General features: G+C 37.2%; 2 protein-coding genes across 9 annotated transcripts in view; both read right to left on the minus strand.

Moving 5' to 3' along the window:
• The window catches only part of LOC120432597 (RNA-binding protein 1), a 454,616-nt gene that overhangs the window by 385,072 nt on the left and 45,084 nt on the right, over positions 1-24,460 (minus strand). The gene's annotated exons all lie outside the window — the stretch shown is intronic.
• The window catches only part of LOC120423495 (rap guanine nucleotide exchange factor 4), a 330,099-nt gene that overhangs the window by 96,451 nt on the left and 209,188 nt on the right, over positions 1-24,460 (minus strand). For all 7 annotated transcript variants that reach the window (XM_039587335.2, XM_039587332.2, XM_039587331.2 and 4 more), the window contains one exon: positions 254-305. In XM_039587335.2, coding sequence (XP_039443269.1) covers positions 254-305 — 52 coding nt within the window. The remainder of the gene's footprint in view (positions 1-253; positions 306-24,460) is intronic.

Raw genomic sequence — 24,460 nt, forward strand, 5'->3', positions numbered from 1 at the left:
GTTGCAGTGAAAGGTAAATTCTTGATTCCTGAAATTTCCGCCCGTCGAACCGTCTAATTTCCGCACGATTCGTGGGTGCTAATTAAATCGCATCGATGTTCTAGCGGTGAAACCGCGTGCAAATGCAGGAAACCCACGTCGACAGGTGGGAAATTGTTTTCCGAAGCGAGCATTTCTGTTTCACTTTGTGTACCCAAAAAACCCAATCAAAATCCCAGTTTGGCCGTTCATCAGGAGAGGTGGTTATACTTACCATTTTTTAATTTGCAGTTGGAAATTATGTCGTTCATTAATTCCTTGTTTTTCTGAAATTGAAAAAAAGGGGAAACGTAAACGGGCGAGAATGAGTTAATAATTACGGAATTGAGTGCACGTCGGATTATTTTTAAACGGAGCTCAGGTTGCGAAACAGGATCAATAATATTTTCAATTCATAATGTGATTCAGTGGATATTGCTCCCCCGGGGGGAAGATGATCGGGGGTTTGCCATCAATATGTGTACTTTGATTACCTTATCAATTCAATTTTCGTTGCGATTGGCTCTTCTGGCTGTTTTCGGGGACATTAAATAAAAATATTGAACCGGGCATTGATTTATCTGCATTGAAGCGAGTCAATTCATGTGGAAAATCATCTGTTTACTTACTCTTGAACAAGCAGAGTAATTGCGATTGGGATTGATGATTTTGAATAATTCATTCAGGTTTGGATTAATTTTAAAGTTTTTAAAGTCCAATGTTGTTCCTTGAAACCTCTTCACAAAAGGACTCCGTCTGAGCAAATAAGCTAGATTTTGCCCGGGCTGCACCCATCATATTGACACTGCTCTTGAAGAGACTGGCTGTGGAGTTCCAGAGTCAGACATTGGCACACCCCTCCAGCTGGAAGTGGCACAAATCCTTGCACACACTTGAGAACATGAGGATGACAATGGTGCTCTTACGTTTTACTCTTTATTCTACAGGACGACTGGAAGTTTGTTGGGAAAAGGAGAGAGTAATATTTCAAAATGTCAGATTTTTATTTTTAATCAATTAAATTGTAACTTTTTAAACTACAATTGCATTTTTACCCTCCCACACGGAGAAAAATCAGTTCCTAAATTCGTAAACAAGCTTTCATGAAATTGAGAACCACGAAAAAAGTGTTCAAATTTCATGGCACACTTGTTCACGAACTTAGGAACTGATTTTTCTCCGTGCAAAAAGTTTCTCCTAACTTAAATGACACTCTGATGATGATGTATCCCCATGAAGACGACAAAAGTTGCAGGAAATCGATGTGCCCATGTCTGTCCGGGAGCAGTACGAGAAAGTAAATGTTTTTCCTTGTTTTTGCACATTCGGGATGAGGTTGGGGGTGGGAGAGCTTTTCCAAATCGAAGAACATTGTTCGACACCCGCTCCCAGAGGGCAAGACGACACGACAAATCTGTTTTTTCAATGGTTCATTGAAGACACTGTGGGAAATGTGTTGGGTGGGAAATTTGTCGTGTTTATCTGTTTAAAATTTGCAAATTCTTTCAGTGCTATCAGATGAAACGGTTGACACGTTCCAAGTGAGAAACAAGCGAAAGACACATTGCTCCACCCTTCAAACCGGTTTAAGGGTAAGCTGTCAAATGCTGGTTTTAAACTGATTTTATTCTTAGAACTCGAAGCAACTATCAGACCCTCTACGTACGTGTACGTTTCAGTTTCGCCCCCTTCAGCTATACAAATCACGTACCTCGGCAATCGATTTCGCGCTCTTCAGCATAGTAATTTCGCTTGTTTCGCTGCAACAAAGTGAGGGGGGGATTCTCGGGGGAAAGGAATGATAGTGTTTTCTACAAGTTAAATTGGCAAACCAAACTACGAGAGGTGGGAAATTCGCTCGCTCCAGGATGTAATTATGGTGTTTCTAGCACGCGGTAATGTTTGGTGATGCTGTCGAAAGTTGCACTTGTCGATTGACTTTGGGATGACGAGCTATTTGCTCAAAGAGGTGATCGTTGGAATAATGATAGTGCGCTTTCTGGAGTTTTGGAAATGGATGATAGTTTTGGTGTTGGGAAAGTTTGCGAACTGAGCGTTACGACAGTGACATAAGTTTAAAATTATATTGCTTGGAAATTCAGATGTTAAACTGTGAAGCATCAGGTTTTTAGCGAGTTATTTTCGCTGTAATGAGTAGATTTTTTTTTATTGTCACCCTAATCTGTATCATTTCTGAATTGCATCTTAAGAAAAAATGAAAACTCTTGCACAATAACTTTAAGGAGTTTCTTGTTAAAAAAAATTCAAAAATATGAAGTGAAAGGGTGTTATGTTACACACATGACCTGAATGACAAAGCACTTTACATTGCGCACCTTTTCTCCACTTGGGTTGTACGATTAAAAAACGAAGTTGCCTTTATAGCTGTTGGCCACCATTGCTAGTACCAACCACTAGTGTCTTTCTTTTTATCTACAAGGACTTCGCCGCCCTGGGCTCCTAAGTGTATGAAAGTATGGCACGGATCGACGGTGCTTAATACCCAAGTTACGGATGCCCGCCACCACCCTAGCCACCATGCCCGTAGTGACACACACACCTGCGCTGCCCACACGACCGATGCCACGACCGATGCCACGACCGCTGCCACAGCCGACACCAACACCTCTCTGGAGAGAGGCAACGATAGCCGGAAGAAGCTTAAACTTGCGCTCAATAAAGCAGTATTGAACTAGCAACCGAGTAGTTCACTTGACTCTAGAGAACGCTCCCCCCATAACTGGCGCAGTCGCAGTCGTCTCGGCGGATTACCGGGACATAGGGTAAGTACTATAGCTTAAGCTTAGTATTTTATGTTGTGTGAAGTTTAGTGATTTATGTTGTGTGGAGTTTAGTGATTTATGTTAAATGGAGCAAAATAATATCGCACAAGAAATGGATGAGGCCGCAGAAGCGTTAGCGCAGCAACAAGCCAGAATTCTAGAGCTTGAAGCACAGTTGGCCGCCGTGGGCCGAGTGGAAACAGCGTATAAAACGCTGAGAATTCCGCAAGGAATTAGGGAGTTGGTACCCTTCGACGGCACGAACCCCAATAAGTTAAATAGATTTATCGAAGCAGTGGATGAAGTAATCCCCTGCGTAGACGCCGTGGCAGGTACGAATAGCTACCGCATCTGGCTGCAGGCCATCCGCAGCAAAATAACTGGACCGGCCGACGATGTGTTGGAGTCCTCCTCAACACGCCTCGACTGGGATGAGATTAAAGAGAAGCTAATAGTGGAGTACTCCGATAAGAGGGACGAAGCATGCCTCATTAAAGACATGTTCGCCCTGAAACAGGAAGAAAAAACTGTGAAAGATTTTTACGGGGAGGTGCAAAGTACCATCGCCCTTCTCGTAAATGCAGCGAAATTGAATGAGGGCAACCCTTCGGTGCGGATTTCCAAAACCACACTATACCAGGGGTTAGGGCTCAAAGTGTTCCTCGGAGGCTTGCATGAGGAATTGGGGAAGCATGTCAGGTCACTTAAACCTACATGTCTCCCAGATGCGCTTGCACTATGCATCGAAGAAACTAATTATCAAAGCCACTTTGGCTCGAAACAACCAACCCTTTCAAATAACCGGCAAAACTGGCCGGTGCAACAATTTCCAATATTTCCAAATAATCAGCACAACTGGCCGATTCAAGCTCCGTATTCAAATTACCGGCAAAACTGGCCGATTCAAACTTCAGCATTTGCAAACAATCCACAGAATATGCCGACTTCACAACCTCGGACATCGTCCCATAACCGCCAAAACTGGTCGAATCAGCAACCTTCGAACGTCGCGAACCCTTTCCAACCAAATGCTCCGATTCAACAACTTCGGACATCGTCCAATAGCCGGCAAAACTGGTCAAATCAGCAGACGTCGAATTTCGCGAACCCTTCCTCGCAGAGTCAGAATCCGCAACGCCGAAACCCAAGCCATCGCGCAAATCAGCACTTTGGAGGGCAACAAAATTATTTGCTTTGCCAAGAGCAGAGCCCTGCAGAGGAGAGTAACTCCTGTGAAGCTAACCCTCAGCCGAACATGGCTGAGGAATTGCAGGGATTTGAAACTAATTACGATGAAGCCGCGGATTTTCCCTATCCCCCAGAAAATTACCAGATGGGATGATTGGAGATTCCGACAACAATTTTCTTCCGTACATTACCGTCGTTACGGAACTAGGAAAATTAAAGTTTTTGGTTGACACTGGGTCCAATAAAAACTATATTGACCCCAGTGTTCTAAATAGCAACTCGGTGTTACAACCAAAGCCAATTACAGTGAGGAATATTGACAAAACGCACAATATCGAGTCCTTTACGGAGCTCCAGATTTTGTCAAAAATACCTCCCATTAAATTTTTTGTCTTTAAATTTCATAATTATTTTGATGGGCTCATCGGATATGAAACACTTAAAAGCCTTAAAGCGAATATTATCACTGAAAGAAATATTCTAGAACTGCAAGGGCTGACCATCCCACTAAACCGAAAATACCCTGACTCGTTCGCAGTCAAGCTCAAACCGTATGAAGAAACTGTGTTGAGAATGCCCACAGTAGCGGACGAAGGGGAATTTCTGGTGGAGGAAGCCATACCGGTAACAAAAGATGCAATCGTGTTGCCTGGGTTATACCGAGCCTTCAATAACTTTTGTTATGTTCTACTTAAGAACATCCGCGATTTCCCAGTCCAAATTTGCCCTTCTCACCCGATTCCCAATTCAATCCACAACTTCGAAATATCAAATATCCCACCAGACATTTGCGAAACCAAAACCGGGCCAAAGGCCAAAACAATAAAACAATTAAAATTCGATCATTTAAATGACGAAGAAAAGGCTGCACTGATAGCTATTATCTCAAAATTCCATAAAATTTTCCATACCGAGGGTGACGACCTCACGTTTACAAACGTCATTAAACACAAAATCAATACAACGGATGAGATACCGACACATGCTAAAAATTATCGTTACCCCCATTGCCACAAAGAAGAGGTGCAGCGTCAAATTTCGCAAATGCTTACACAGGGCATTATTCGACCCAGCTCTTCACCTTGGTGCTCTCCGATTTGGATTGTTCCCAAGAAAATTGACTCCGAAGGCAAACAGAAATGGCGCTTAGTAGTCGATTATAGAAAGTTGAATGAAAAGACTATAGATGACAAATATCCGATGCCAAATATAAATGAAATTTTGGACAAGCTGGGCAAATGTCAATACTTTACCACTTTAGACTTGGCATCTGGGTTTCACCAAATTGAGGTCCACCCAGATGATGTGCAAAAAACGGCTTTTTCTGTTGAGTATGGACTTTATGAATATGTTAGAATGCCATTTGGGTTGAAAAATGCTCCGGCTACTCTACAACGCGTAATGAATAACATTCTTCGCAATTTAATTGGAAAGTGTTGCTTGGTGTATATGGACGATATAATTGTCTATTCAACATCTTTGCAAGAACACTTGGAGAATCTCACTAAAATATTCAGTATTTTGGAAAATGTCAATTTGAAGATCCAATTAGGAAAAAGTCAATTTATGAAAAAACAAGTTAACTTTTTAGGTCACCTTGTTACTGACGAAGGGGTTAAGCCAGACCCAGAGAAAATTAAGGTCATTCAAAACTGGCCCACTCCAAGAAATCCAAAAGAATTGAAAGGATTTCTAGGCCTTTTGGGCTATTATCGAAAATTTATAAGGGATTTCGCCAAAATTACAAAACCGCTAACAGCCCAACTTAGGAAGGGCGAAAAAATTAAACACACACCCATTTTCCTCAAAACAATAGACACCTGCAAACAACTAATTACTAGCTCAGACGTCCTGCAATACCCCGACTTTTCGAAAAATTTCATTCTCACAACAGATGCCAGTAATTTTGCTTTAGGCGCTGTCCTATCACAGGGTGCCATAGGCAAGGACAGACCTGTTGCATTCGCATCCAGAACGCTAACGAAATCAGAGGAAAAGTATTCGGCTATCGAGAAGGAACTCTTAGCTATCGACTGGGCCACGAAATACTTTCGCCCATATCTATTTGGTAGGAAGTTCACCTTGTATACCGATCACCAACCACTGACGTATGCACTGAATCTAAAGACACCCAACTCTAAGCTAGTCCAATGGATGCTAAGGTTACGCGAATATGACTTTGTACCTGTTTATAGACCAGGTCAACAAAATGTTGTAGCTGATGCGCTATCCAGAGTTTTGACGGAGGTTAACATAAACGAAGAGGAACCAGAAGAGAGAGATTCACAACCGGAAATTCAAAACAATGACTTGATTGAGATAACCGAGTCGCCTGTCAATACCTTCAATAACCAAATCATTTTGAAGATGCATGACACTAGTTCGGAAGCCTTCGAAGAAGTATTTCCTAGGGTATATAGGAAAACAATTTCAAAGTCTGGCTTCGATTCCAGATCATTGAAAAAGATCTTCTATGATAACATGGTACATACAAAAGTTAATTGCATCTACTGTCCGGAAGAGCTAATCCCGGCTATTCAAGAGGTTTATAGGCAGTACTTCAGCCAACTCAACCCGTTTAGAATAAAAATATCCCTGAAATTTTTGATCGATTTAAAAACAGACGAAGAACAGAACGCTATCGTAGAAGAAACTCACGAAACCGCACATAGGGGAATTTTGGAAAACAAAGCAGAAATTTTCAGAAGATTTTATTTCCCAAATCTGAAACAAAAGATAAAGAAATATGTTAACCTTTGCGAAACCTGTAATAAACAAAAGTACGAAAGAAAACCATATAAAATCCGTTTAGGTGAAACACCTATACCTAAGAAACCGTTAGAAATCATACACGTTGACATTTTCATAATTCAACCTAATCTATTTTTATCAGTTGTTGATAAATTTTCTAGATTTGGTACTTTGATTCCAATAAAATCTAGGTCAATTCCTCATGTAAGAAAGGCGTTTATCAAATATTTTTCACTATATGGAAATCCTGCGTTAATCGTGTCGGACAACGAACCAGCAATAAAATCGATTGAAGTAAGAGGACTACTAGCAGACCTAGGAATTCAGCAATATTTTACACCTTCCAATCATAGTCAGGTTAATGGAATCGTAGAAAGATTTCATTCCACTTTGTTGGAAATCTTTCGTACAAATAAGCATAAATTTGAAGATTTATCGCTTAAAGAAAAAATATTGATATCTTGCACACTATACAACAACACTATTCATACAAGCACCTCTTTAAAACCACGGGAAATATTTTACGGAATAATAGACGGTTCTGAAAGACCCCTCAATATGGATGAAATTATTGAGTATAGAAACAAACTATACGACGGGGTCACGGAAAAAATTTCAAAAATACAAAAACAACAACATGACTACCACAATGCAAAAAGAGAAAATGAACCTTCTCTCGACATTGGAGGGGTTGTGTTTAATACAACTCAAGGAATAAAATCCAAGTCCAGAAATAGATTTGAACCCGTCGTCGTAATAGATAACAATAATCAGACTTACGTGGACGAAAAAAATCGGACGCTCCACAAACAGAAGCTCCGGCGATTGAAAAAATAACCCAGTCCTTAACGTTTCTAACCTATTCTTTATTTTTTAGGGCGTGAATAACAACCGTTACCATTAGAGGGAAGACTCTGGATCCTGTTAAACTCCTTCCTTAAGGGCATACCGAATGATTAGGTTGCATGAAAATTTACTTTTCTTTTTGTATTCGCGATTTCAAATGCCTCCCGAAAATAACAGTAATTCAGCAGTAAATCCTATGTAAATTTACGGCGTAACTTTCAATTACACACTTTTTGTAATTCCAAATTACATCTCATAGGAAAAAGGATTGTAATTCGTAATTACTGCCATGTAAAGTTACACTAGAAAACATGTAATATTATTTTCATGAAGGAAAATTCCGCTTATCCGTAATTTTACATGCAATCTCATTCACACTTTTTCCCGTAGCCGGGAGAAGAAAAAAATAACATTTCCCAGCACTAAAACTTATTCCTTTTTAGATGAAGATTCCACTCATTCTATTCTGGGCCTGGGTCATCCAAGCGGACATGCAGCTTTACGACTTGAACACCAACCCCGGCGTTGTAATGTTGCGATCAGGAAGAAGATATATCAAAGAAGGTAACATTCGAATTTACCATAAAATTGACCTCCAGGCATACGGACCACTGATTGTTCGGTGTAGAACCGCTATCAACAGCCTAAAAACAGCTAGGAATTATAAAGAGGTTATAGATTTACTAAGCCATAGGGTCGAAAAAATCATGAACATGTACCGAGATCTTTACCCTAAAGAGGTAGTAAGAAGAAAAAGAGCTCTAGATTTTCTAGGAACTGGGATTAAGTTCATAACGGTGAACGGCCCGAGCGGTTTAGGCTTTCAGGATTTTTGTGATATTTGCTTGTAGAGTCAAAACAAATCAGTAAACATCACTTATTTGTCTATTACACTTTTTAAAGATTACATTTTTGCGATAATACTTTCAACTTTTACGCGCACGATCACATCACTTTGCATTAAGATCTTCGTCGAGCCAGTTCTCTACGTTGAAGCCAGACTTGTCCTCCAGACCTCTGCGCCGAGCCATGCCAGACCCGAACTCTGCTACGTCCCTGGTTGACTCCACGGCGGCTAAGTCCCGGCGGACTCTTCACAGCGGCTAAGTCCCGGCGGACTCTTCACAGCGGCTAAGTCCCGGCGGACTCTTCACAGCGGCTAAGTCCCGGCGGACTGCGGCCTCCACCGCTAAGTCCGGCTGGACTGGGGCCTCTGCTACTGGTGGCTGCTGGCGGGTCCGGCTGGTCTGGGGCTTCTTCAGGATCTGGAACTGGACTGGGCTTGAACTGGCTGGAACTGACTGGAACTAACTGGAACTAATTGCCCTCCTCAAGAATTTTGGGGTTTTTATAGTCAGTCCCCGAAAACTCTACTAAATTTTGTTCTACTAAAAGTGGTCCGTTTCGATGAGAAGCATCGATGAACCTCATGAATTAAATTATGCAGACCTCTGCAATTCTTCATGACTTTCCGTATGGTGTAGTGAGTACACCTCAAAATCGGAAGTCATGGGTTCGAACCATTGTCGTGAAACTTTAAATTATGTTATTGGAATATCAAAATTATGTTCCTAAAACATTCTCAAAAATGTTGGTCAATAATGAGAAGGTCGAATTCTCCATTGAACAAACATGCCAATGAATTTGGTTAAGCCACACCCTCAATTTCCCCTGTGTAATAACATCGCACATTCATAATTGAAAGCTTAACCATTTTTTTTTGATTGCCTAACAATTGGCGAAATTTAATAAAGGGCTTTTCAGGTGAGGATGACTCATGATCCACACCTGTACATAAGCTTAATTATTTGTCGCGCAACGCGAGTCGACGGGTAAAATTATTTATGCTTGCGTAAGCGCGCATGGTCAGAACTGTGGTGAGGATCGAAAAATGGACAAATTTAATGATTTAAATTTGAGGTCGCTGCATTCCCCCACACTTACCAGCTAGATGTTTGTATTCTTGAAAAGCATTAAGAACATCTATCGAAAGTTATTTGTAGGTTGGAAGAATATTCCCAAAATTAATAATTTGATTTGTGAAAAAATACTTTGCAAAAAATCATAAAAAATATAAATGGCTGGCTATAAAAACTGATTTAAAAAAATTGGTTCGGTTAATCTCCCCCACACTTATCAGCTAGATGATCGTCTGAAAGAAATGATCATCTATGGAAAGAATATTGTCGGGTGTAGTGATCGTGCGGTTTACAATTTGTTCTTCTTGTGCTTTCTTCTAAATTGCTTTATAATTATAATTGCTCTTTTGATTTTTCTACTGTAAAATTATTTTCATTACTCTTTTGATCTTCTGTCCTGTTAAATTACTTGAATTACTGTTTTGAACTTCTCTTGTAAAAATATTTTCGTTGAAACTGATTTAAATAAACTTGCATTTGAAATTAATTTTCATTATCTCTCCTAAAAAAATAATTGCATTTTTCCCACTGTAAGCAAAATTTGTTGTTGTTGTAGAACTGTGTTGATCGGCTGGTTGTTATCGTCGTCGTCTTCCATCAAAAATCGTCTTTATCGTGAGGCTATTCATTCCACAGTGACTTGATCAATTGGTCAGTTTTCGAGGCTAAGGTGTTGAATTTCGTCGATTAGTGCAATTGTCGTTTCCATCATGAATTATGCTTCATAACCCAGCTGTGAGTTGACTGTGGTCAATTTTGAGAGTGCATTGACTTCTCACTTGCTGAGTATTGTGAATTGTTTGTAAATCCAGTATTTTTTTTTTTTCAATTGACTTTTCCAGTTGCTTTGTATCTTTGACAATCTCAAAATATTGACATCGGTTGATGTAATTCGTTTTTCAAATGTTTAGGAAATGTTGTTTGTCCAAAATTGTCTTTTCGTGTAATTTGCAACTTTGGTTTTTGTGAATTAATGACATCGGATGATGTTATCATTTGTTTATCTTGAACTTCTCCTTTTCAATAGTTTCAGACGTGCAGTATGATCTCAACTTGCATTTTTGTTCCATAATTGATGTTTCGCATTTCAATCATCTTTACTTCGCATAATTCCTCATTTCGATTGGTAATTTGTTTTACGTGAATGTCTCGTTACTAGAATTGTGTCTTTATTCGACTTGATCCTCATTGATATGACCTTTTACAACTACATCAACACCGTTACCTGTCCAACATCTCGCTTGACTTTGCCACTCACCATCTTGCCATCACAAACTTCTGCATACGAACGCGTAGAACTTCTCAGCATACGAACGCGTCGATCATCTCAAGTCGTCTCGTCTCTGCCATATATTACTTCAGTTTCTAGTTTTGTTTCTCCCACAAAAATGTCTTACTTGTTTTCTTCGCATGAACAATATTTTATAATTTTCAGGAATCTATCATTTAATTTCTGTGCAAAATTGAAAATCAAATTTACTTACAATCTTCTAAATCTTGTTGATATTTTTATATGAAATCAGTTCTATTATTTTCAATACTAAAAAAAAATCAGTTCTAATTGACTATTATTTTTATACTTGAATAAAAAAATTACTCTATAAAGTTTTTCACTGATCTATACATCCTATCATCTTGTCATTGCAATACTGCGCATATTAGAATATCCTTTCTGTTATATCAACTTTTTATGAAACTTGTCTGTCACTTTGTGTTTTCAAATTTGTCAAACCCATTTAATAAATTTGTTTATTTGAGCAATTCGCAATAAAATGCTGAATTTGCAAGATAATTAGTTGGTTCAATTATCATTTTAATGATATCGTTCTGATTTTTTTTTTCTCTGAATTTTATCAGTTTAAAGGTGTTTTTCCCTTGAAGCATTATTTTATCCCTTGATTTTCCCTTGAAGCGTTATTTATCCCTTGATTTTCCCTTGAAGCATTATTTATCCATTCCCTTTAATTATCATTTGACTATCCCCGTAAAGTGCAAATGTTTTGAAATGTTTTTAACAAATTGAATCCCCCCATGGATTACAACTGTTTTGAAGCTTTATTCGACAAAAAAAACTCTCCCCATAGAGTACAATTGTCTACTTTTTAATCCCTTTGGCGTTGCTTTATCAGTTTCTGTATCCCTAGATCGGAACTTTTACCATCCTTTCCGACCTTTTTAGATTCCTCACGATGTACTCACAAATTTTACCCTTTCTTGAGCTGTAGTCCATATTCGTCTTTGCAAGCGTCCTTGCTGATATTGTTGTCTTCTTGATCGTCTTCCAATGGTTTCCTGTAAATCCTTCGTATAAGCATATAACATTCTGAAATATAAATTCTTAATACTTTGTTAAGTAAATTATAAAACACATGTTTACATTCAACAATCATTCTGGGTGGCCTTCCCTTGTCCAATTATTCTCACACACATTCTTACTTGCATACATGTTGTTTTGAAACATTTAATAATCACACCATCTTCATTTGCTTGTCGTTGAAATTTCGTTATTGTTCAGTCCGTTTGATTTGTTTTTATTTGTAGTTAAAATTTGCATCATTGTTTTTCTAATACCCTGTTAACCCATTTTAGCTCAATTAAGTATGTTCCCAAAATTGCAACCCATCAGCTTCTTAATTGTTTTAACGTGTTTCATCACTGCTTCATTATTATGTTTATATTTGATCATAATCGCTTCACGTGTTTTTCAAAAAAAAATGTATAAACTCAGTACTGGTATTTTTCTTAATCTGTTTCTTGTTTAAACCCCATCAATTCAATCATTTATAAAAATTATCTTTCATCCCCAATTCATAACATTCTTGTTTGCGCATTTTTTTTTTTTGATAATAATCATTCATATTTTGTTTAACTCAACATTAATTCATTTATCATATCAAATCAATCATATATTCTTTTTTCATGTTTATTTTTCTATATAAAAAAATCGGTATTTGTAACACATTTGTTTGATTCATTTAGTTCTCTTGATAACAATCGTTTTTTTTTCTAATTCATCAATCATATCAATTCAATAAGTTTTTTATTATTATAATTTTTTTTCAATATACATAAATAATCCCGTGTGTTAAAAATAAATATTTTCATTCATTGTAGTATTTTGATATTAATCGTTTATGATACTATGTCATTCATTGCATAAATCGCTTATTTTTATTTATTTTTTTAATTGTACTGTAATTGTCATTTCAAAATATTTTTCTTGTATTGGAGCATTTAATTTTAAATTATGTTAAATGTATTTTAATACGGGTACATTGTGAACTATCATTAAGTGTTATGTTAATCATTATATTTTCTTAGTCTATTATTATGTACATCTTCAAATTTGTTTCCATTTTTAATAGTGGTCGTTTGATCGCTGTTAAATTTAACGATATCGTAAGGGCCTCGCCACTTATTTTGTAACTTTTGACCAATTCCTGTCTGTACCATTTGTACCAAAACTCTATCTCCCCACATTGGTACCCAATCATTTGTCTTTTTGTCATAAATTTCCTTTCTTTTTTCTTTTGACAATATTAAGTTGTTTCTAGCAGTTTCATGAGCATCCTTGAATATATCTTTCATTGAACAAATATAGTCGTCATAATTTAAATCTGAATCATTGATTTTATAAATTGTGCTTGGTATAGTAGCTTTTCTTCCATACAAAAGTTCATAGGGAGAATATCCAGTTGACTGTAGTGTTGTATTCAAACATAAAATATGGTATTAATTCATCCCAACATTGTGGATCTTTGCCAATAAAATTTCGTAAATAAACTTTCAACTCTCTATTTGATCTCTCTACTAAATTAGCTTGAGGATGATATGCACTTGTAACGATCTTTTTAATGTGTAATATTTTGCATGTATGTTGCAATAATTTGCTTACAAAGTTTGTACCTCGATCGGTTACAACTTCTTTAGGAGCACCAAATTTACAAACAAAGTTTTCAACAAAAGTTCTAGCAACTGTTGCACTTTCTTGGTTTTCCATGGGAGCTACAATCAAAAATCTTGTCAAATCATCTTGTATCACAAGTCCACAATTGTTTCCATTATTAGAAATTGGTAACATAACCACATCCATATAAATTTTATCAAAAGGTTCATACGATGTCGTTGTAATTTTCATTGGCATCTTATTTGCTGGCCATATTTTATTCTTTTGACAAGAATCACATTGCTTTACATAATTCAAAACATCTCTTCGCATATTTTCCCATGTAAATAGAGGACTCATTCTTTTAATCATTCGTTTACCTCCGACATGACCACCCAACGGTGCGTCGTGAAAATCTTTAAGCACTTGATCTCTATCTTCTGGCTTTACATAAATTCGTTCATTTTCTGTTGCATATAGTGTAAATGACTTTGAAAGTTTCATTGCAAAAAATCGTAATAAGTTTAGTTCCAACTCTGTTTTAAATATTCTATGAGAAATAATTTGTATAACTGATGCATCTTTAGCAAAATCAGGATAATCTTTAAAATTTTTAAATAAACCATCGAAAAATTCTTCATTTTTAACTGCTGAACGATATGTTCCATTCAAAATTAAACCCCAAATTTTCTTTTGCGGGAATACAAATATATTTTCATTGGTGTAATCCTTAATACCATGTGGAAGGTCAATGTATTTACTCAATTCTTTGTGTACCGTAACACTGTTTAATATCATGAAAGTAGCTTCGGCTTGTTCAAATGGTATAATATTTTTAGAAAATTTTAAAACGTTAAAATCGATATCTGTATCTTGGAAATCCTTGTAAGTAAATGTTTTATCGTTGTTTTTGTCGTCATTATCTAAATTTATGTCAATGTTTTGAAGTCCATTCATATTATTATTCCAATTAGTATTGTTTCTAGATGAATTCTGTCTGTTTGATTATCTGAAATATTTTGTCTATTTTGTTTTGCTTGTTGACGAGTTGTAATTGCTACTAATTTTGATGCTTGTTTATTATCTGCATGATCTTCATCATTATTTAAACGTGAGAGAAAATCTGCCACTACATTTTCCTTTCCTTGCTTGTAACGTATTTCACATCCAATGCCTTGGATTTTCAAACGAAGTTTTGTCAAAGTTGGTGAAGTTTCCTTCAAATGCCATAAAGCTACCAACGGTCTATGATCTGTGTAAACGATAAAATCTTGGTTATAGATAAAATGTTTGAAGTGGTCTACTGCCCAAACAATAGCTAGTAGTTCCTTCTCAATGGTGAAATAATTTCTTTCAGCCCCGATAAGCGCACGACTTGCGTAAGCGTTGGGGTGATCATTTGACTTCTCATTAGTAAGAACTGCTCCGATAGCATAATCGCTAGCATCAGTTGTCAAAACAAATTTGTCATTGTAGTTCGGTCTAACTAAAACTGGTTCTGAAATTAAATAGTTTTTTAATTCTTCAAAAGCATTTTCGCATTCTTCTGTCCAAATAAATTTCACATTTTTCTTTAATAATGCATTAAGTGGCTTACGTTTATCTGCAATGTTTGGAATAAATTTTCCATAAAAATTAACAGTTCCCAAAAATGATCTCACATTTTTAAATTTTGGTATAACTTTTGTTTACTCACCCTAAACTGCCAGATTTCCATGGTCGTCTTCTTGGGTGTCCGATGCGGCCGAATTTCGTCTCCAGTTGATCCAGATGATCTCGTCATTGTTGAATCCCTAGTGTTGTCCATCGTTGGCCGGTTTTGAAATTTTCGATGCTTCTGCCATTGGTCGAGCCCGTTTTGGTTCCATCTCGTACTGCTGCATATTTGCTTCCATCTTAGAACTCCTCACATAACATTTTCTTCAATTTAACGTTTTTTTTTTTTTTTTACACTATTTTAACTGTTTGTTACTTCGCGAAATCATTTTGTTCATTAATTTTCACACATAGTCACATTTTCAACTCTCGGTTTTGTCCAATCAAAATGGCGTGTCCAAACACACACAGCGTTGCTTTCCGCTAGTCACCACCTGAACGGCCCGAGCGGTTTAGGCTTTCAGGATTTTTGTGATATTTGCTTGTAGAGTCAAAACAAATCAGTAAACATCACTTATTTGTCTATTACACTTTTTAAAGATTACATTTTTGCGATAATACTTTCAACTTTTACGCGCACGATCACATCACTTTGCATTAAGATCTTCGTCGAGCCAGTTCTCTACGTTGAAGCCAGACTTGTCCTCCAGACCTCTGCGCCGAGCCATGCCAGACCCGAACTCTGCTACGTCCCTGGTTGACTCCACGGCGGCTAAGTCCCGGCGGACTCTTCACAGCGGCTAAGTCCCGGCGGACTCTTCACAGCGGCTAAGTCCCGGCGGACTCTTCACAGCGGCTAAGTCCCGGCGGACTGCGGCCTCCACCGCTAAGTCCGGCTGGACTGGGGCCTCTGCTACTGGTGGCTGCTGGCGGGTCCGGCTGGTCTGGGGCTTCTTCAGGATCTGGAACTGGACTGGGCTTGAACTGGCTGGAACTGACTGGAACTAACTGGAACTAATTGCCCTCCTCAAGAATTTTGGGGTTTTTATAGTCAGTCCCCGAAAACTCTACTAAATTTTGTTCTACTAAAAGTGGTCCGTTTCGATGAGAAGCATCGATGAACCTCATGAATTAAATTATGCAGACCTCTGCAATTCTTCATGACTTTCCGTATGGTGTAGTGAGTACACCTCAAAATCGGAAGTCATGGGTTCGAACCATTGTCGTGAAACTTTAAATTATGTTATTGGAATATCAAAATTATGTTCCTAAAACATTCTCAAAAATGTTGGTCAATAATGAGAAGGTCGAATTCTCCATTGAACAAACATGCCAATGAATTTGGTTAAGCCACACCCTCAATTTCCCCTGTGTAATAACATCGCACATTCATAATTGAAAGCTTAACCATTTTTTTTTGATTGCCTAACAATTGGCGAAATTTAATAAAGGGCTTTTCAGGTGAGGATGACTCATGATCCACACCTGTACATAAGCTTAATTATTTGTCGCGCAACGCGAGTCGACGGGTAAAATTATTTATGCTTGCGTAAGCGCGCATGGTCAGAACTGTGGTGAGGATCGAAAAATGGACAAATTTAATGATTTAAATTTGAGGTCGCTGCAACGGGTAACATGGACTCCGATGATAGGGCCCAGATCAAGAGCGACATAGATACAATATTGAATAAGGAAGAAGACCTCGTTAAACAAAATAATAAACAGATAGTTATAAATAAACAGTTAGAAACAAGAGTAAACAAAATGATTAGGATTATTAATGATCAGCAGAACAATGCCATACTACAACTGAACGATTTCAACATCTTAAAACAGACAATTATTGCAACCGATCACCTTAACCAAATCGAGGGCCATCTAGATAGTATAGCTGAAACAATCCATCTGGCAAAATTCAACATCATCTCGAAATCGTTTTTAGAACCAGAAGAAATAGGACTAGTTCAAAAAACCCTGATTGAGCAAGATGTTGCTCTTCATAATGTTAATCAAATCTACGATTTTTTAGAGATCAAGGTAGCATACTTGCAATCGAATCTATTTTTTGTTATATTGGTCCCGCGGTTAAAACAAGGAACGTTCAAAAGTTATTTGTTAGCAGCCATCCCAAAGAATGGGAAGATCATTCAACTCCCGGCACCCGACGCTTTGGTCGGCGGAAACCAAACGTATTTCATCAGGCAGCACTGTGCGGGTGGTGACTCTATTGTGGTATGCAATGAAGAGGATCTTATTGACGTTAGTGGCGACAACTGCTTCGACCCAATATTTCGAGGCTCAACAGGTGACTGCGTGTTCACCAACTATTCAAGCACAAGTAGAGTAAGGAGGCTAACGGACAATCACATCCTTCTAAACAGCGGAAACAAGACAAAGCTGTCATCAACGTGCGGCCTCCCAGATCGTAATCTGAGCGGTAACGTTCTGATTTTTTTCGAAAACTGCACTGTCCAGATTAACGACGAAATTTTCAAAGACGTCTTGTTTAACACGAGGGAGAAAATCGACATAATCCCCCTAAACGGACAAATTATTAACGAAGGTCGCTTCAATGCAAGCCTATCTCTGCAAAACGTACACGAGCTGCACCTAGCTCATAGAGAATGGCTAGAGAGCATTGAGAAGAAGGCCACCGCGACGGATTCCAGAAACATAGGAATATTTTTCGTCTTTTCCTGCCTTTTCTCGGCGATGTTTGTAGCCAAGGTTTGTGCGAGACGCACAAAACTGAAGGACGGAGGAGTTACGGATGCCCGCCACCACCCTAGCCACCATGCCCGTAGTGACACACACACCTGCGCTGCCCACACGACCGATGCCACGACCGATGCCACGACCGCTGCCACAGCCGACACCAACACCTCTCTGGAGAGAGGCAACGATAGCCGGAAGAAGCTTAAACTTGCGCTCAATAAAGCAGTATTGAACTAGCAACCGAGTAGTTCACTTGACTCTAGAGAACGCTCCCCCCATAACTCCCATATTTACACAAAGAATTTTAGAGCGCCCGCCGCGGGATTCAAACCAGCGACCTCTGGATTGTGAGTCCAGTGCGCAGTCCGATTGATCAACACGGGCGGGACCACGGGTTGTACGATTAATGGATTTAAATTGGGACAAATAGTGTGGAATTCAATTTATTACACTGACCTACAAAAAATTCCAAAATGACAGCGCAGGCTCAACTCGAGGGGAAGCATGAAGTATGGGATCCCCAGAAACATGTGCATTTTGAATCTTTCAAAAATATTTAGACTGGGCCGAATGATTTATCTCCAAAGTTTGTATGGAAAATTAGAGCGGTTTGTCGCTTTTGCATACAATACAAAAATTGCATGCAATATGTGGAAGTAACGAACAGCACTAATTCCTCATACAAACTTTAGAGAAAAACCATTCGGCCCAGTCTAAATATTTTTGAAAAATTCCAAATGCACGTGTTTCTGGGGATCCCATACTTCATGCTTCCCCTCAAGCCTGCGCAGAAGTTGTGTTGGTCGGTGTTATTTTTAAACTTATTTAGTCTTATTGACAAACGTCTAAATGTCAAAAACATCGTCATGTTGTATCCGACATTGATATTCTAAAACAATATTTTGGTTTCAAACTGAAAATTCGCAGTTCATTATAATGGACTTTGAAACAAAATCTTAAATTTAATCCTCTTGTTCGATAAATTATATTTTTAATTTTTTTGTCAGAAAATCCGTCTGCATGTCATTTTATGCTCTAGAATCGATTAAATATTGTTTTAGATTGGGGACAAACAATTCAGGTTTCAGGTTGCGGTGTTGAAACATCAATTTTGGTGCGATGTGAATCAATTTCAAGAAATTTGGAAATTTAAACATTTTTCTTCATTAAAACTTTAATATCACAGCTCTAAATTGACACAACTTTATAGTTCTTAAGACGAAAATTTTCTAAGGAGGGTTTCCTACACGATTCATTCTCTAAGCTAAGTGACGAATGACCATTTTTGGTTAAAGTCACGTTAATAAAATGAACAACAATATTCTCAAAGCCTGTGAAAAATAACCGTTCCGATTGAACTCACCTTAATTAATCAAACAACAACCAACATTTTTATTGCATAAGAAATTGTTTTTAATTCAATCAGTGTTTTATTAGAATTTAACTGTTCTGCTGCAGGATCCCGAGCAGACGGAAATAACTTGGAAATAACATTTTTTGATATTTGAAAATACTAGTCCAATAACTTTTTATGTTATTTATAACAAGATTTGTTATTCGTCGTTATGATTTTTTTGTTATTGGATTGTTATTGTAATAACAGACTAATAACATTTTTAGTTATTCTTCGAACAAATCCTTGTTATTATTTTTTGTTATTTTAACAACTAATCCGATCATCCCAATAACAGTTGGAGTTATTCTTCCATAACAAAAAATGTTATTCCAAAGCAGTTTTGGCTTTAAACCAATATCAGACTAATAACAAATTTTGTTATGATAACCTAATCTGTTATTAAACCAGTATGCAAAAATGGATTTTTCAAGAAGATTCCATAACACTTTCTGTTATTTTAACAGTAGGGAGTGTGGGGTAATTTGGACACCCTAAGGAAATTGCTCTGTCACGGGCTGTATGGATATTTTAAAGGAATGTGGATGACACCAGAGGATAATAGAGACCATATTTGAAGGAAAAATGTCATTTATTTCGATAAATTTTGATGAAAAACCCATTTTTATCGCAAAAATTAAAAGGTGTCCAAATTACCCTCACATTTTTGTGTGGGGGTAATATGAACACCCCTATGGGGTAATTTGGACATGCCTTGTGGGGTAATATGGACATACCTTGTGGGGTAATATAAACACCTTTTGAGGGGTAATTTGGACACATGTTGAAGAATAAGTTTAACATTTGATTTTTTGAGCATGTTTTTTATCTTTCAACCTGGTTTTGTAATTGCTTTAGATTTTGAAGTGTTGTTTTGCTCACAATATTTCATCAAAGGTTTAAATAATGATTTTGTGATAGAACTATAATTCAATAGGAAGATAACAAATAGTTCAGTGTAGCATACATAATTTAATCATTAATACTGAAATGATTTAAACATTGATTCTGGATCAGGCACAAGTATAGTTTTTAGTGATTAAGGTATCGTTTATGTTTATATATATCAATCTTTATATAGAATTTATTAGCCTGAAAATATCGTTTTTTTTAATTTTACATTCTGTAGCCCTTCAAATTTAAATATTATTGTAAACCAGCATAGAAATTAGAAATGTCAAAGAAATTAATTAAAAGCAATCAACATTAGAGTCTTGTTGAACGCCAAATGTACAGTAATCAGATTTTCATCAATTCGAATATTGGAATAAATTTATCTAAATTAAAAAATAGGGGTTTTGTGAAAGTTCTCATTGCTCACATTCCTTTTTGATTGTTTTGACATATTAAATCCCTCTAAATTTATCTAAATCGCTTTAAAAACTCATCCAACCATGAAAGTTACTTTTTTGTTGCCTGACAGGTAGACTCTCAGGTATGTCCTAATTACCCCACAAGCCATGTCCAAATTACCCCCATAGCATATTCTATCATAAATTGCAATTTTTGATGATAAAAATGGATATAATGCACAATTTTTATACGTACATATCTCAGGCATCGTCCAAGCAACCCCCTTAAACATTAAATGTTTTTGCCATAAAACCCCTGCAAAACCTTATTTCCTAACCTTCAAATATTAGAATTTAAGGCAGTGCCAACCGGCCTTTGGAAACTTTTACATATTACACCAAAACTACTTAACCTATTCCAACTTTTTTGGTTTGTCCATACTCCTAGGCCATTACTAGTACTAGCCTTATCACTTAAATTGCCGTTTTCACTTTATATCCGAAGAAAACGTGATTTTTAAAGGGGTGTCCAAATTACCCCCCCTGTCCATATTACCCCAAACTCCCTATTTGTTTTTGAAAAGGCATGAATTTTGTTATTACCGTCTGCCCGGGATGTGAAATTGATTTTTTTTTAATTTCAATGTAAATGTTTTCAAAATCGACAACATTGTTTTTTGAAATCGGAAAAAAATGAGTTACCGAATTTGATTACAAAATTTCTATCCGTGTATACCGAAAGCAATGTTTCAAAAAAGTTAATAAAAATCTTCGTATTTTCGACATGAAAGGGCTGTCAAGTCGGAGTAGTGAAATTCTGTTTTCTTTTCGTGTTTTTTTTTTTCACGAAATTGGCTTTTAGTTTCACAGGTCAGTAGCATGTTATTCAAATCACCTATGGTGTTTAGAACAATTTATTATGCGTGTAATTTCAGTTCATGATAAAGCTAATTTATTTTTTTAATAACATATTGGCTTGTTTTGTTCTCCTTGGTCATTATTAATACGTCTGAGCTCAAGATAGTTATTCCTATGATAAAAGCACAATTCCACATGACACTTAGTCCACCGCTGCTAATTTTTTTTGCCTTGTAGAAACATGCTTTATAAACTACAAAGGAAAATGACTTTTTGATTGCTCGTAGTTTCAAAGTTGTGTACGTATCGTATTATTATTGTGTCACCGGGTTTTGGTCGAGGAGCAAAAACTATTGACTTGTCTTTTTTTCTTAAGATTTACGAAATTTCGCAGTACCTCATGTTTCAGCACATTCGGTCACAAAACCTTCCTTCCTCATAAACCGATTTGGATTTGCATGATTTGGTTATTCAGTATAAATATCTACATCTTTTGGTGCATTTTAAACAAATCACCTATCTGGGACCAATTAAAAAAACTTTGAAGGCTTAGCTCCAGCATGCTCAAAACTTCAAAACTTCAACTGACAGGTCAATTTTTCGATATCTCTTGACGGAGAAACAGTACGCCTCCTTCTATTTTTGAACATGCGAAAAAATGCATGTTTTTCGATTATTTACAGCCTGATTTGGTGATGATATGGAAATTTGTTGTTTTAAGGACTTTGATGGCGTATCCAGACATCCGAAAAAACGTAATTTTCATCGAAAAAACTCAAAAATAGTTCAGGACTTGAAAGACTCATAGTTAAAAGTTTCTTAATAATTACAAAAAAAAACAAAACAAGTTTTAAAAACTGTGCCATTTTGCGTTGCAAGTCATTTTATGGGAAATTTATTGTTTTTTTTTCGAATCTGCAATAATCCAGAACATTCCTACTGTTTGTCACTCACGCACCAATCGCTACTGAACGCTCTCTCTATGCTCTTTCTCTCATTCCAATCGGGTAGTACACCGAATAGTTCAGAGAGGTCGATTTCGTAAAGTCGCTCAAAGCTGACAGAAAATAGTTTGCCTTCGGCTTTGCTTTGATCATTTAAGAAATTGCTTAAAATCAATGATATCTACAATATTTAGCAACTTTGTTGTTTACACAACATGAAAGACACATTTGGCAGCAATTTCCACCATGCCAAATTATAATTGACGGCAAACTGTTATAGTGCATGCCCAGTGAGCGTCGCGCTAGTATTTTTTTTAATACTCTCTCCTCTCTGAGCATGTTTGTGTTTGTGTTTCGATGAGTGAAGCGATCGAGCCAGCCCGCTGGCAGCTAGCGCGTCGTGTTCGCTCGCGAATGGTTGCGCGCTCCAGTCGGCAATGATTCGTTCGGTGATGAGTGAGTGATTTCGGATCTTTGAACTGAAAAATCAGGACCCTTGCCCAGAAGGGTTATTTTCTTGTTTAGAACATTATTTTTATTTAAAAATTTTGTGATCTATGCAACACATCTCAAACGTTATAGAATGTTTTTTATACAGTCCAAAATTGAAAATTTTCCACACTTTTACCAAGAAATATGTTCCTTACGTCGATGATGCTTCATTTCAGTTGATTCCATCTTCAATGGTCACCCCAAGTTGATCGGAAGAGGCGTAAAGTACCCTCGCAGGGCACTTCAGTTGTGGAATGTTTTCATTAAATTGATTAAATATCTCTCCATCACAATCTTCGCCCTTCCACCTTCCATGACCCTCTCAAGGGAAGACAGAAAGGGGAGATGACGGTTAAACGTAGTAATTTTTAGAGTTGGTGGGGAGGAAAAAGCGCGAAATTTGTACGCCGCAACGGGGAATGGTGCTCGATTAATTTTCCCGGCAGTTGATTTATGAGTTAATGTTTGGTTGCTCGGAGGAAGGCACTAATTTTTGCGCAATCCATCAATTTAGAATGCAAATTGGGAATTTTATTTGGTTTCAAATTTAAAAAGTGTGCCTTCATTACATTTGTAAAAGTTTGTTCGACTAGAGTTCTTACAAAAACCTAGAGTCGAGATTTTGATTTGAATATTAAAAGTAATTTAATCAAAACTCTTGAGAATCATTCCATAAACATTGTTTGAAACTGGTTAAATCCAAATACGGTCACTTAAAATAGTATAATTAACGTCATCTTCAACCTTTCTTCAACTCTCGGATCCATTCATAATCCGAGAATAACAATGCTCGAAATAGTATCAAAAACTCCTCAAAAATAGAACCATCTATCAAAAAACCCTAAAAATAACTACGATGTCTCAAGGTGCTTCGGATTTCAAGAAATCCATGTTGAATGACATTCCACACTCACAGAGTGATGACGACATTCGACGACATTCTTAATTTGTCCCTGGGATATGCTATCCGGGAGGTCTGTTGTGGACGACACACGTGCGCCGCCGGGATTCTGCAGGACATGTCTGGTATAGCTTTAGCGAAAGAGAAGGGGAGTCGGCTACGTGAGCCATCAAGATATTGATTCCAGCATCTTGAGGGGATGGGTGGGCAAAGCTCTGTCAAAAGCTGTTTGTTTGGATCGTGTTAAAGTATGATTTTGGGAGGATTTATATAAGAAGTAATTTAAGGTTAAATTATAAAGAAAAAAAAGATATAAACTAAAACTATGAATAAATTTTATTGTATCTGTTGAAACGATTGTTTTATTTTTTTTTTGCACGGCAGACTCTATCGAAGTAGGGAGATATATCGAGAAATCTGCATTAAACGATAAGAATTTAAATTTTTCAGAAATTTTCATTATCAAAAGTTATTAATCCTCACTTTATTAATTGTTAAAATTGATTAAGCAATTTTATTGTTCAGCAAATAAAAACCTGTTATTACTATATTACTGTATTGCTTCACCAACAAAACAGAGGAAAATCGTAACAAAATTCACTTTTTCACACTCAATTTAATGCACCAACATTCAGTGCTCAAATTTAATTCAATCGAAACATACCATCCACCCCACGCGAAAAAAAATTCGTGCGAATTCCACCAAGTGACGTGCGAAAGTGATGCGTGAAAATGAAATAACTCACCTTTTTCGGTGGCATTTCATACTTTTCTCCCCTCCACCACCTTTCACTTGTGGGTGGTAGCAGCGAGAAAGGATCACAGCAAAACCAAAGGAATTTTCAAGTGGGTCACCACCCTCGGCAGGATATTTTTTC

This window comes from Culex pipiens, chromosome 3, assembly GCF_016801865.2.
Source record: "Culex pipiens pallens isolate TS chromosome 3, TS_CPP_V2, whole genome shotgun sequence".
Classification (NCBI taxonomy): Eukaryota; Metazoa; Arthropoda; class Insecta; order Diptera; family Culicidae; genus Culex; species Culex pipiens.